General features: G+C 39.6%; 2 protein-coding genes across 2 annotated transcripts in view; one reads left to right on the forward strand and one right to left on the reverse strand.

Annotated features, from left to right (window-relative positions):
* si:ch1073-396h14.1 (disintegrin and metalloproteinase domain-containing protein 10) overlaps positions 1-4,508 on the forward strand; it is a 37,850-nt gene extending 33,342 nt beyond the window's left edge. The window contains exon 15 of the mRNA XM_032525209.1: positions 1,352-4,508. Within this exon, the coding sequence (XP_032381100.1) occupies positions 1,352-1,456 (105 nt within the window). The 3' untranslated portion in view covers positions 1,457-4,508. The remainder of the gene's footprint in view (positions 1-1,351) is intronic.
* Positions 4,504-11,827, reverse strand: lpl2a (lipoprotein lipase 2 a). Its single transcript, XM_032525213.1, has 10 exons — positions 11,563-11,827; positions 10,534-10,730; positions 10,015-10,194; positions 9,495-9,606; positions 9,148-9,381; positions 8,402-8,644; positions 7,974-8,094; positions 7,477-7,692; positions 7,180-7,287; positions 4,504-7,098 (listed from the first exon to the last, which is right to left on the reverse strand). The coding sequence occupies exons 1-10, from the start codon at positions 11,660-11,662 to the stop codon at positions 7,077-7,079; spliced, it is 1,533 nt and encodes a 510-aa protein (XP_032381104.1). The 5' UTR covers positions 11,663-11,827; the 3' UTR covers positions 4,504-7,076.
* Between the last annotated feature and the right edge of the window lie 3,433 nt (positions 11,828-15,260).

A 15,260-nucleotide genomic window follows, 5' to 3' on the forward strand; every position in this document is an offset into this window, starting at 1 on the left:
ATTATTCCATTTTAAAGGCACCCTGCTGAGTTTTTGATCACTAGTGGCACTGTGGAGTAATGTTAGGATGAACAGGTCCCTCTATAGTTTAAATTGTGCTTTACATTTAAGCTGGCTGCACCAGGCTGTAACACCTGCTGGTGATACTGCACCTTAAAATAAGAAATGTGCATTTAACATGTTTGTTAATCCATGCACTATGTGAATTTAAACTAATCTGTGTGTGTTAACAAAGAAAGCTTCACAGTGTTCTGATCAGTGAATCTAATCAGTATTTCAGTTGGCAGACCCTTTTAAAAGCCTAATCCTAGACTTAAAAGAGTTAAGAGTTTTACTTTCTTTAACTACTTTACTTGTTTCAAAAGAAAGTCAGTGTCTAATTGTACACATGCACAGAAAACCATCTGGACATAAAGAAGCTCAGCAGATGTCCTGATCAATGGTTTTCTGGCCATCAGGTCAGACACGTTTCAACATCGATTACGTGGTTGAAAAGTGATTGATGTGTAGTTCCTGTGAGTTGACTTCCTTCTGTAAAATGTTGTCATGGGGACTTTTTTAACAATGATTATTTAATGTATTCTATGGCTGCGTACATTGTCTTTGTTAAAATGCAGCAGATGTTTCCCTAAGGTCACATCCTCAGCTCTGTGTGTTTCTTAAACGTCCTGTCGTGATGTTCAGCTGTCTTTGTTGTTTCAGTTGTAGCTGCCTTTATGGTTCAGTTCCTCGTGATAGCGTGAATAATAAGTAACACCCATTTGGTTGTTGAAAGAGCACCTTAAGGATTAGTCATCTGTGTCACTGGACACAGAAATGACCCCTTAGTCAGGAACCATTGTGTTGTTTTACACACCTACAGCACATTGTGTTGCTGACTTATTTTCTAATGTGGGCCTACTTAAAAACGATCACAGTCAATCATGGAGTACTGTTTTTTGTTTTTGTTTTTTTACAAATGAAATGTGAAAATTGTGCTTCATATTGAAAAATCAAACACTGAACCTAAACATGTTAAATTTTCTTGTTGTGCTGCTCACATTTATCAGCACACACTGTATTGGGGTCATAGTTGGGAGTTCAGAGAAATGTTAGGAACATGCAAACTGAAATTTTGAATTAATGCTTCAATGATTAATCAATTACTTAGTAATTTGACAGATCTGCAATGATTTGAATAATGGAAGTCATTTTTTTTAAAGAAATAATTGAAGAAAAAAAAATATTTCTTTGGTTTCAACTACTCTGGTGATGCACAACATTTCTCTGATTAGCATGACAAAAGCCTGGTCAAGAAATACAGTCAACAGTAATCCAAACTCACATGCAATATTTTTTCCATCCTCTGCAGGTTCATTGGTGGGCCATCCTGCTGGCTATCCTGACTCTGTCTGGAGTGATGGGATTCATTGTCTGCCTCTGCAGCCTTAGACTGGACACCACTGACATGGAGTGATCTCTGACCCCAAACACACACACACACACACTTTTATGTACTTTACTTAAAAGAATCAATAGTGCATACTTTTAACTTTTACTTTGTCACATTTTGCAGCAATTATCTAGACTCTCTAATCCACTACATTTCTACAATGTTCCGTTACATTTCCTGATCAGTTTTTCCCCCTGCCAAAACATCTTCCTGACCGTCACACGTTTGCAGTTCGCAGGGAAGGCTTCAGCAGCAGCAGTCCGTCCAGCTCCCGGTACCGCTCACGATATTACGAATCCCACTATGGCCACGCCAAGACCAGCATTTCAATAGCATTTATTGGCCAAGCACATACTGCTCCCGGTACTACCGCTGCTGCTCCCGATATTCTGGTTGGTCATATGTGAAGCATCCCTATATTGTATATACATTGAGAATAAACTGTTATGCAAGTACTTCTACTTTTAATACTTAAGTACAGTTAAAAATCAGGTATTTTTTTCCCCCCTTTCACTTAAGTAGGGTTGTCATTGTGGTACTTCTACTTCTATTCAAGTAAATATGTCTGTGTACTTTTACTTAAGAACTGAGGTTCTGTACTTCCTCCACCACTGCTCTCAGGCATGCAGTGAGAGGTGTAGGTAGACTGACAAAGTACGTCATTATCCATTTGATTTTCCTTGTGTCACATGTTCACATTTCAATAAGTGGCGAAAGTCTCCTGTGATGCATGTGTTGTGGAAAACAACAATGTTGATGCAAACTGTGGGCCAGTCAACCCCTTTGAGGCCACATAACATACACGTACAGCTGCGAATGAAAGTCACCCGTCCCTACGAAGACTGATTGGACTCTTTGTTTTGCCTTGCAGTGTCCTTGCTGTTGTGATTGAACTTTCGGCTAACTTTAGCCTTGTTGGCCACCCAGCTTTTCCTCAGTGAAACTTTATCCACTTTATTATTGTCATAGTGAGTGTGACTGAGATAAACTATTGGAACATAAAAGGACTCTTGGAAGGACCTTTGGCCTGAAGCTTACAAAGCCAAGTTAATAAAGTGGCCGTAAACATGTTTGTCATCTCAAAGAGTAGTCGTTACTATTTATGATTTGTAGTGGTGTAAAGTCACTAAATATGTTCACATGGATGTCTCATGGATGAGTGAGGGATGTCTAAAGTTTGTATTTGAAAGTTATAGATACAAATTACATTTTTTTACAAAGGTTAAAATGTTGCAAGAAAAAAAACAACATTTGTTTTGTCACATTTCAGACGTCCATGAGATGATAGCAGTTTTATCAAAGAAAGATCAAGGTTTCATTGTTGCCGGCCAAATAGGATATATCATCCAATATTTAACAAAAATAATAGATTAAAGAAAGTAAACAAAATGAAAGATGGCTTCACAGCTACAAGGACACAAAGAAATCACAGAGCTTATTTTGTCAGGGTTGAAGGCTAGGACCAAAGTGCAGGAAGACGAGGAGGGTGCAGCAGTTTGAAATAATTTAATGAGAACAGAAAGTGACTTACAAACGTAAATCCAGAAAAACAGGAAGACGGAAGAAACGGGCAAAAAAATCCAGGAGTACAAAAACACAAGACAGAACTCTTCACAAAAGACAGCTGCCAAAGGACAACCAATGAACCACTAACACACAGACACAGAAAGCAGTGGGACTAAAGTAAACGAGAGATAACAAGGGGCAGGTGACACAAGGCAGGTGAACAGGTGAAAGACATCAGACAATTACAAAGGCGGGACTACCAGAAGACACAAAGTAAAACAAGACAACACATAAGGGAATAAAGAGACTTCAAAATAAAACAGGAAATGGAAATAAACAACAGAAAACATGAAACCAACTAAACACAGAAACTTGACACAGGAACTAGACCTGACAATTTTGTGTAATTTAACAATTCCCAGAACTTTAGTATCAAAAACAGATGTGAGAGTTTAAATTATTAAAAATGTTTTGATCACACAGGTTTTGTACTGATAATTAAACAACCTTGAGCTGGTAAGCATGAACAATAGCAATGGAACAATTCCATAGACTTAAGCGCTGCTTTTGATTTGATCAAGTTGGCCACAACATCCTTAATAACAGACTGCAGAAGTGTGTTGGCTCCTCTGGCTCAGTTTTAGGTTGTTTTATGATTTGTCTGTCCGGGAGAGAGTATTTTGTCTCCCTTGGTGACGAATACTCAGCTAAAACTAGCATAACATGTGGAGTTCCTCAAGGTTCTATTCTGGGACCTGTGTTGTTTTGTCTTTATATGCTGCCACTGGGAAATATAATCAGAAAACACAGGATTAATTTGCATAGCTATGCTGATGATACACAACTATACATTTCCCAATGAGATCTCTTGATAGTGCATTGATCACAAGATAGGACAGAGATTTTAATCATCGGAGAAAGCAGAGAGAGATACTGTGCAATAATTTAAAGTCCTTGGTACAATATGCCAAGCCCCAAGCAAAGAATCCTGGCATGCTTCTAGACCATGATTTGACTTTGAATCTTGCACCAGGTATCTCACTTAAACAGCCTTTTATCACCTTAGAAATATTGTTAAGTGTAGCGGTTTATCTCATTGGCAGATACTGAGATGCATGCATGCTTTCATCATCAGCAGGCTTGATTACTGCCATGCTCTCCTTTCTATTGTCAAATTCACTAGCGCCTGAATACCTGTCAAACATGCTCTCAACACATGCTCGCCCTAGATCACTCAGGTCCTCTGACAATGGCCTTTCACTTGTTGCCTGATTGAGTACAAAGGATTACGGGGAGGCTGCATTTGGAGTTGATGGTCCTTGTCACTACAATAGCCTGCCAGAAAAGCTAAGGGTGTCAATCTATAATACCATTAAAAGGAACATTAAAACTTACCCTTTTTGTTTAGCATTCTCTTTATCTTTAATTATTCTTAATCTTTAATTTATTTCCATTATATTGCTGTATTTCCCTTGTATTGGTGTATTGTAGTTCCATGATTTAGTTAGTTTATTATCATTTTTCACTGCCACAACCATAAAGTAAAAGTCAGACTGAGGGTGACCTTCCAGATGACACTTTTGGTTTATTAGAAGAAATTCATACAGTACAGGGAATATTCACAAATATGTACAAAAGATTATAGAAATGCACATTTTACAGATTGAATTCATTCATGGATAAAAATATATAAGTGTTCCCTACTATCATATATGGTATTTACAAAACTGTACAAGTAACTTGGTTAAGCAATCTCTTCCTCTGTTTTCAGTGCAAAAGGAAAACATTTCCACTTTTTAAAGTAGGTGGAAATGAAGTCACAATGATTACAGTACCAATCTCTAAAGTAGCCTTTATATTATCGCATTGACTACTGTAACGCACTTTTTTCCTCACTTCATATGTCTGCTCTGGATTGTTTCAGTCATTCCAGAACGCTGCTGCACGGCTACTTACTTGGTCTAATAGACGATCTCACATTACCCTGGTAATTAAGTCCTATCACAGGCTTCCTGTTGCATAAAAGATTCAATTTAAAATTATCACACACAGTATTGCACGGTCAGGCTACGGCATGTGTGGCAGATAAAGACATATTATAACTGTAGACAGTTGTTTAGTTGACCGGTATATACCTGGTCTACACTTTCAATATTGTTCTGTAATACTGATTGTGTTCTCACTCTATATTGTGTTTCTTGTGTAACTACTACTTTCTGACTTATGCCTATGAAAAGAGCTTCATAAATACATTTTACTTACTTACTTAAAGAGCCATGGTTTAGATATCGCTCACAGAACTGCTACAACACATAATTAGGAATAGAAAAGCATTAGTCAAGATTTGAAAGGTCAGGTGCACAGAAGAAACTGCAGTGAAGAGTGACCCATGATCGACAGTACAAAAAAGGACACCATGATATAAACTCTGCTATCTACCTCACACTGAGCATCAAGTACCTCATCAAACTTAAATAGAACTATGGTAGACAAATTGGCAAGTGCTTCTTTGAGGTAACATACTGTATTCAAAGTAACACCTTGCAAAGAGGTAGCCGTAAAACAAAGTATTTAAAACCACTTTTGAATATTCAGATGTTACAGTAAAAGTTCATAAAATAATAATAAAGCACATTGAGGTTAAAAACAGCAGATAAGTTAAAACAAGTTCAATTTGTAACAGCTTACTTCTGGCAACCGTTAGGCACACCGTTACAGGTCCAGCAGTCACAAATAGTGCTGTGAGCCACAGTGGTGAATGCTGTGTTAGTTATATAATACATAAATGTCAATCAACTGTACCTATTGCATAAAACACCTTGACAAAATCCTCTTAATTGTTATTTTCCATAGTGTCTGCTGACCTCCATGGACACAGAGAGGAAATTATTCATGCTAATCATGATATTTACACTCAGGGTATTTTACACAATGGGACATCAGAACCTCTATTACGGTCAATCAGTCACACCTCAGTGACTCTCTTTAGATACAAAACATGCAACAAAGACAACGGCATTTCTTTGTCGCACACCAATGAAGTTACCGTTAAAAGGTCCAAAATATAATACATTTACTGTAATAAATCTAAAAATTAAAAAGTTCTTCCTGAACAGGTAAGCATTAGCTTCTGAATAATTTATCAAGGGACGGCATTTTATGTCATTTCAACATTTGTGTACCCCCATTGAATTATATAGCTAGAGTACCAGAGTTGGTTACTCGCAAAAACAACTGAGACACAGCCAGGAAAGTGATCCTGACTGGTCCTGGCTAACGCCGCCATGCAAACCCTGCTAACATTACCAGAGGACCACGCAACTGGGCCACGGCTGTTTACAACGTGTAGCCTGTTCAGCGGCCGTAGCTGACAACGGGGAGTTATTTTAAGCCAAGAGAAGGGGACTGTAAATCCGTAAGAGATGACCGTGAGTCTGCAGTGTGTTTAGCGATTGTTGCCATAATTCTAAGCTAATAAAGTGTGTTCAGTCAGGTGGAGAAGACAGCAACGTAACGTTAGTGTTAATTTCTGTGTTTTTTACCGTGATTCTAAGCCAATAAAGTCTGTTCAGTTGGGTGGACGACGGCAAGGTAGTGTTATTTTTAGCTGTTCCTACCGTAATTCTAAACCGAAAAGTGTGTCTGTCAGTTGAGTATAGAGCTCTGCATGAGCAAGGGCTTTTATGTCTAACGTAGCCAGTATCTAACGTTAGCTAATCTGCTGTGCTGTGAAGTAATGTCTGGCAATGTGAGACAAACATCTAGCAACATTGTTGTGGATACTGTGGTCTCAGCATGGCAACCAACATGAACTTTGGGACTGGGGAAGAGGGGCCGAGGGAGACGACTCTTTAGAGTACTTTGAATTGGTACTACAGTAACTATTTGAAACACTAGCTGTCAATATTACATATTGCACCTTTAAAGTGTCATTAGAACAGCTCTTAAAAAATATTTTACAGTATTCAAACACATATTGTTTTAAATAACAAACAAACATACTTTTTGGGATATATACAAGGAGGTGAGAGATTTCTATCATTTCAAGAAATAAAATAAGTTACAGGTGTACAAATTATTTACTTTAAGTGCTGAAATGGACTAAAGGGTGTTCAACAGTGGTGTCTTTTCTTGGAGGTCAGTAGTTCTTCAGAGTTACTCTATGGACAAAAAATTGTTTTTATTCAGAGCATTTCCAGTAATGTTAATAGTAATTGGGGAAACCGCAGAGAGTATCTTACCTTTTTGGAGTATGTGTCGGTTTTGTCCTCCATGCATCCTTACATTTAACAAATGTGACCTCTTGTGTCAATTTCTGAGCTTCAGGGTCTTTTACACAGAACACCATCCTGAAAAACACAACCAGTCTGTATGGTAAGTCTTTATCTACCGCAATAACTTTATTAATAACAAGATAAGCGTTACAGGTTGGAATTTTGTACTACTTCTACTACTAGAAATAATGCAAAAGTCTGTTTTTTGTCACATTTCCAGTTTTTTTAGGACTTTGTATAGGTATTTCATATAGCACAGCTTACTTTTGTTGGGTCTCGCCAGCTCGGATGCGGATCTTGTGAACCTCCATGTTGCTTTCTGAGTCACCGGACCACCAAGAGGAAACCATCTTCAACATGTTGGAGGCTGACCAACTGTTTTCCTCCTCCCATTTAAACTTCAACATCAACAAATCTCCGATATCTTTCTCAGTCACGAGCAGAAATGAATGTGTCTTATTCGTCGCTATTTTCTCATTTCTGCCAGATAAAAATAGAGAAAAGTTACTAGTAGCCAGTAGGAGTATTTTATAAAGCTATAGGCCTCATAAACACTGCATCATAAAACCATGATGTAACCCTACATAGCAGGAGCACATGTTGCCAAGTCTCTTGCCAAGTTATGTCCCTGTTTATGGTTTCTACTTCATGCTGTTTCCTTAGACTACTGTGCTACTGTTACAAAACAACTAATGACTTGCAACATGCAAGTCACAGTGCTGTCATTCTCTTTTATAAAGGTTTTTAAATCACCCACTCACAGTTTAAGCTCTAGGTTTTCAGCCTCTCCTTTTGTTCCGTGCAGTGAGACAGTGAGGGACGGCTCCATCTCTGAACGATTCACTTTACTGGAGAAGTGGATCTTCAGTTGATAGTGGTAAACTGCAGAGCAAGAAAGCATTTGGAACATTTTAAACATGCATGTGAAAGTGGAGCTGCTGATTTAGTTTTACTTGGTTCAGCAAACTTAAGCTGCAGGTGATCAGAAGTTTGCCATCAAAGCCAACGGAAACTGAAACACTTTGAGCTCAGAACTTAGAATTTTGCCACTGGACCTTGTTTTTGCAACATTATTAGTTCATCTGGCTCTGGGTAAATAGCAGAATTGTGCAACCTCCCACAAACTGAACCATCCACATTGAACATTAAACATTGAAAACAAACACAGTATTAGATAAAGTCCACTGACCTCTGAAAGGCATAGAGGCTCGTGTTTTGGTGTACAGCTGAACGTTGCGTGCCTTGCGGACCCTGCTGATATCGTAGCCCACTGCGTTGCAGCGGCTTTTGCGGCAACTGAGACACATGCCGCGGTCAAACATGTCGTTGCTGCCGCATCTGTAGGCCTTGGCTGCTTCCTGCTCGTTCAGCAGAGAGTCGATGAACAGGTGGACAGAGCGCTCATGTTCACACTTCACTGCATCAGTAATAGCTGAGGAGGAACCAGGGAACCACATTTAATTACATTCATGTGAATTTGTTACTTTTCCATTGCTTTACTGACCTCACTTTAGATAGGTGTCCTTGACACATTAACCTATTCAGCCATGTTTGGAGCCATCTGTTTAATTTCAGCCCATTGTAACTGGGGTCACGTGACAGTAACAATGTTCACTTTTAAGACTCCAGTGTTATTGGAGCTGCTGGACTATGTACTCTGTGTGTGTATTAATATGCATTGTAACCTGTTAAAATATACAAATATAACATTCTAAATTTCTGCTGATATCACAATAACAGTTTAGTTATGGGAAATCATGTGTAAAGTTGTCTTTAGTATTTCAGAAATCCTTTAGGGAGAATAAGGTGTCAGGAAGTGCTAATTTAATCATCAAAATGTTCATTATTTTGAAAATTTAAAAAAGACAGTTATTTTGTGTTGTGATTAAAGAGTTTAAGTTTACACTTTTACATGTAACATTATAAGTCGCTCACCAAATAACCCAAAGTTAGCGATCTTCTCCAGGGCCCCCCTGAGGTTGCAGCCCGGTTGGAACTTGCCGCCGTTTGGGTAAATGTCTACGTGGCCGACAGGCTGCTGGATCCCGATGCTGAGACCCAGGGAGCCCCGTGTGAAGGTGTGGAGGACGTCTACAAAGTGAGCATCATCCGGGGATAGACGCCTGTGTGCATGCTCTCCCTCAAAGTCAGGACCAGCTGGGTCCAGCCCTGCAGACAGAGACAGGTGACAGATAATTAAGCAATCAACTCACAATTAACTGATTTTTCTAAACAAAATGAAACTGCAAAACACATTATCAAATGTAATATATTTTTGTTACCAGTTATTCTTCCAACTTTATTCGTTGCTTGGCTTCCAGCAAATCCTGCCACATGAGCCCCGAGGCTGTAGCCAATCAGGTGGATGTTCTCTAGAGGCATGTTGGTGGTTTCCTATAATTAAAATAGGATTTTGGCAATCAGTGACAAAAATACTCTCCTTCACTGGTAAACTAAACATTACAAGATTTAAAAAATCATGACAGATGATAAAGTGACACATCCCGTTACAAAGTGACTAGTACTGTTTATCAGTAGGGTATATATTAAAACAAGGTTTATAAGATGTTACTCAAGAAGTTACTAATGGTTATAAATTATACGTAAAGGTGTTTTGGCTTGTTATAAAGAGAGAGAACAATGTTCTTGTGTCACAGATGATGATTCACAAACCCACTATGAACTTTCACTAGCTTTGCCTTTTTAATAAATAGGTAGTAAAAAACGTTCTACTCCCCCAAAATGGACAGTGACAATTGGAACATTTTGGGGTGAAACCTACGGATTTTTGATCCCACCAACCTCTATCCAATCGATGAAGTGAGCGATCTCGCGTCCCACTGTTTTGGTGTTCTGAGCTGCAACTACATAGTGGTTCTGTGCCGAACTGAGCCAGTCCACCACGATGACGTTGGCCGTCTGCTCTCTTTCGTACAGCGCCGATACCAGCTTCGCCACCCAGCTTTGAAACATCCCACTCAACTGTTGAAATGATAGTTGAAACATTAACCTTACAATGCAACATGGTCGTTAGTACTAATATAACTGGTAATAATTAAAGGAAGTTTAGGGAGAATTGGCTTAATGGCCTAACATTTAAACACTGTCCAGTTTATCTCTACAGCATGTTTAGTATTACCTACAACATGTGGCTTCTTGTCAATATAGTTAGTGAATTTGGCAAGACCTAATGGCCCTGGAATTTGGTGAAAATAATGACTCACTAAAAGTCACAACCAAAGGAGAGTCAAAGGAACAAAGGCCTGAGTTTTTTTTTAAAGACCAGAGCACGTCACAACAGGTTGAAGCATCTCTGCTCACCGTCCATCCGTGGATTACCAGGAAGGTTTTGGAGGTGCTGTTAAAGGTGCAGGCAGCCAGGGACTCGGGTTTGCCTGGAACGATGTAACACAGGTCATCATCGGGATCGGATGGTTTTCTGAGCGAGAATTTGGCGACACTTTGATTGCTGTCATCCTTGTGGTTAAACAAGTCTTTCAGAGGGTCGAGCAAGTTACCTGAAGGAGAGGACGGTCGAGAAATTAGATGTTAGAGTGGACAAATCTGATCTAATATTCTGGCTGGGATGCCTGACTAACTAACTGAATAACTGGCTCCAATAAGCCCCGCCCCCAAGGACCACTTAGCAAATGAGCATTCACCTTAGACAAGATCATTTGTCAGAGTTTACATGAGTTCAGTTGGTCACACTGAGCGCCATAGAAACAACAGAGAGCTTTGTTCTTGCCACCTCACCAACTATTATCTGCTTCAACTTTCAGTGGTCCAGTAAGCTGGGGGGCACTGGCATTCAAGTTGGTGTGTGTGTGGTGTGTGTGGGTGTGTGTGTGTGTGTGTGTGTGTGTGGGGGGGGGGGGGGGGGGGGGGGTGCTACTGCACAACTACACAACATTACAAGATGCTGAAGTACTTTATGGGGCCATATTGTAAACATAAAATGATCATAACTGCACTTAAGCTGAAATCATTGAGCAGCCTGAATTTGTTCACCACTTTGTTCCTCTCGAGCTCGCTGACATAATTTACATCCTGTCTCTCATAGCCAATAGTAGTAAGTAGTTGGGCATTGGACAAAAAACACAAACACAAGTTTAGTCATAGACACGTGATACTTAGTTATCTCGTATAGAGCGTTAACGTTTTTAGTCCACACACACACATACCCTGCGTATAGCCTAGACACAAGTCTTACTGCGCGTAAATTCCACACAAATATCCTTTACACGCGACTGTCTGCACCGGTAGGCTAAACCGCTCAACTCTTTCCCTTTTGTACAAACGTGTCCTTGGTGTGAGAGTAAATGGATAAAGTTTGAAGTGGCAACTCACCAAAAATAGACTCGGAGAGCTCTTCTTCCAGAGACGTCACATACTGTACAGCTGCATTCAACACCAGAAAGTACAGAAACCGAAGTCGCCACGCTTTCATTTCTTATGCAGCTTAGTGTGATTTTCTCCTTTTAGAAAAATTGTCTTTAACACTGAACTAAATCAATCGGATCGCGCAGTGGAGGAGTGTGTGTATGTCTGTATTCCCTCTCAGAATAATTCAGTGCATCCTGTTGCGCTCACAGCGCTGATATCTGAACCTCTTGAACTGTCCGCGTCTTAAATAGCACCTCTGACAAGCCATTGGCTGCTGAGCCCCGGGCGGGGAATGGAAAGATATGTGTAAAGTAAATCATTAGACTGCTTTGTGAGAAGAGTTAACAACATTGTTTCCCACTATAGCTTCTCATTAAAACCAGTGGTCGCATAGGCTGTGTATTATTAATGTTTCTAATGCATGTTTTTACCATATAACCTGGCGCAACATGACCATAAACTGTATATACCCATTCAATATATGGGAATGCCACTTCTACTGCATGTTGGAATTACTTTTTGTTTACTTTTTACTGTTTGCTTAACGGATTAATTTAGATATTTATGGATGGAACAACTACCCCATTAGCTGGAGAGGGTAATGCCAAAATTATAAATTTCATTTATTTAGCACATCTCATGCAAAAACATATAATGTGTTTCACAAAAGAGGGAATATACAAAAAAGATACAAAAATATGCTTTAAAAACAAAGTAAACGAATAGTTTTAAAATGCTTGAAACAAATGGAAGAGATATTTTAAAGGGGAAAATGTATTTTAGTAAAAGTTTCCAGATGATGAGTTTCAAGTTTTTATTTTATTTTATCATCACTGACTAACTCTGAGACTTAGGTTTAGTCTGTTGACACTTCCTTTAGTCAGTTTGTGTGTAGCAGGCTATCACGGCCTGCATTCACACACATTCACTGATGTGCGGCTGTCCTGGCATCAGAGAGCAGGTGTGAACATACAGAGGAGACACAAACCTACATCAAGCCGTATTTTTTTAAGTGTTATCAGGTTCTAACTCTACTATTTCTATTGTTTTGTGTGGTCATTAGTTGTGCATTATAGGTTATGTTAGAATTTTGTAACTTTGTGTTCGTTGGATCTCTGAGGAAGGAGGCTCTGGTCCAATTGAGAATTAAGAAAAGGTTTAATGCAACAAAATGATGAAGATGATAAGACAAAAACAATAAGACACAAACAACATGATAACACTGCAGCTGACAGCAAACTGATCCATGCTTCCCCCATGATGGAGTCACGTGAGACCAGTCCTGAATATTCCTAAATCACACCCATTTATCCCCTGCACCTGGGGGTGGTTCCTTTTCACCTGGTGCATTCAAATCCATTCTCATTGGTCCGTCGTTGGCATGGCAACATGCCGAGCACATCTTAGCTGTCCAATGAGGAAAGATATGGCTCTAAGCTCGGCCCCTTTGGGGGTCGTTTTCGGTCACAGATCAAAAGGTTTTATCATTTGAATGTGAAATTCTAAAATCAATACAGTTTAATCAACTATGCATTGTCTTAGCCTAGTCTAAGACCCCAGAGCAGGAGACAGGAGGCAGAGATATTCATATGACCCTAACCTGGCTGCATCAAACGTTGTTTTTAACTTTTTATAACTCAACAGTTATTAAAAGAGTACGATTTAGGATTGCACTCCTTTAACTTTGTTAGACTCAGATTTCAACCTGTTCTTCTTTGTCCAAATATGGCACCTACAGTACCCACAATGCAACCCAACCACCAACAATTTGGTGTGTTATGCAAGTTAGGGCTAATGTAGCCATGAGTCGCCAGCCTCGGCAGCGGTGAAGAGCCGTCTACAGAGGATTTGTAAGCACACATTTTTTTCTTACTTCACACCACAGTTTTTTCCCTTACATTTTCAAACCTGTCTTCAACCCCAACTGATGCTGACACAGTTGACACGATACATACCTAGTATCCAGTCGACCAACATAGCTAGTATCCAGCATCAGCAACATTTGGACTGTGTGTGTTACAATTTACAATCATTAAAGCTTTTGGCTGAATCGCAATGAAACCGGCAATCACAGACTACTGTTAAGTTTCCATTACTTCAAAACTCAGACTTTTGACCTATTGCATGAACCATTTCACTCACTAAACGGGTAAAACATGTTGTTTCATGCCAGCTAGTGTGATGTGCTAACGTTCAGGCAAGAGTAGTTGGCTTCACAGCAGCTGATTTGTTGCCCAAAACTCCAGCTCGCCAAGATAAACTGGGCAGGAGGCCGATGAGGCGGCGGTTGAAAAGTTACAAGCTTGTTGCTATGAAGGTCAATTGAACAAGAAATCTCATAGGCATGGTAACATTTGTTATAACAAATGCCATTGTAACCTAACATCAGTTAACAGTGTGTCACCAGCGTAATGATAGGGACAACTTGATTTTAGAAAACTCTGAACACAATTGGAATCTACTATTACTACAAAAAGAATTGTCTTTGAATTGTTTACATACAACTCCTTTAGATGTACTGTACATGCAGTCAATTACATTAATGGACCAGCCATGAAAGAAAACTAGATCCAGGTCATTAACTCATGCTCATAAAGGTTTGTGGCTCAGGAGGAAGGCCTAGAGGTTTGAGGTAGATCCCTGGCTCCTCGTCTACATGTTTTGGTCAGTTGCCCAGTTTGTGTTTTAGCAGTGTGTGTATTTTGCATTTGGTTTTATTGGAAGTGTGTTGAATGTTTTCACAGTTATTATTTGCATGGTTTTGTGGATTTGCTCTGTTTTCCTAGTTTGTTTTCCCAATTTCCAACACAAAAAAAGAAACACAGGTGCAACCAGCTAGGGGGGAGAGTTTTTGATTTTAGTACTGATGCTGTGCAGAAGTTGCCTGTTTCTATTTTAAACAAATCATTGAGGAATCATCCTGTGGAACATAAGTTTTTAACAGTGGAAACACTTTTTTGCTGGTAAAACAGGACCTCACACAACTTCCGGGCCTTCTTCCACAGAGCTGTAAAGGAGGGTCTGGCTAATCCACTCAGCATTCCAGGATGGGAGAAAAACATGCTCTGGTTTAATTTTGAAACCAATCACAATTGTCTTGGATGGCTCTAAGCACCGGTCGGAGCAACAGTGTCTCTGCAAAATAGCCTTGGGAAGGAACTTGTTTTGGTGGAACATGTGTACGTTAAAAGGTTGTTTTAGTCGTGCAACAAAAAACTCCGATTGGACAGATAGTCTAGCTGGCTGTCTGGATTTACCCTGCTGAGATCTGAGGAGCAGTTAACTGTAGTCCTCATAAGGTTTAGAGTGCCAACACAAAGACAGCAGAAGGTGACGAACATCCAGCTGAAATGAGGGACATCTGACAGAATTTCCAGCGGCATGTGAAAAATCCCAAAATTGAAACATCGTCGATATAGACTACCTTTAGCGAGACACTGATCCCTGAGCTGCTCTCCGACTGCTTTACAGCAGCCCTTACAGTGGCTCACTGCTCCCAATGCTTAGGATGGGTTAAATACAGAGATTAACATTTTACGTAGTGCTGTGTACAATTGCATGCAACAATAAAGTTTACATCAATTATATTTTTGAACGAGGTAGTGATATCTGAAAGCACTGTACCAAACAACCTGTCTTCTATGTAATTATAGGATTAGTCA

Source organism: Etheostoma spectabile, chromosome 9 (assembly GCF_008692095.1).
Source record: "Etheostoma spectabile isolate EspeVRDwgs_2016 chromosome 9, UIUC_Espe_1.0, whole genome shotgun sequence".
Taxonomy (NCBI): Eukaryota; Metazoa; Chordata; class Actinopteri; order Perciformes; family Percidae; genus Etheostoma; species Etheostoma spectabile.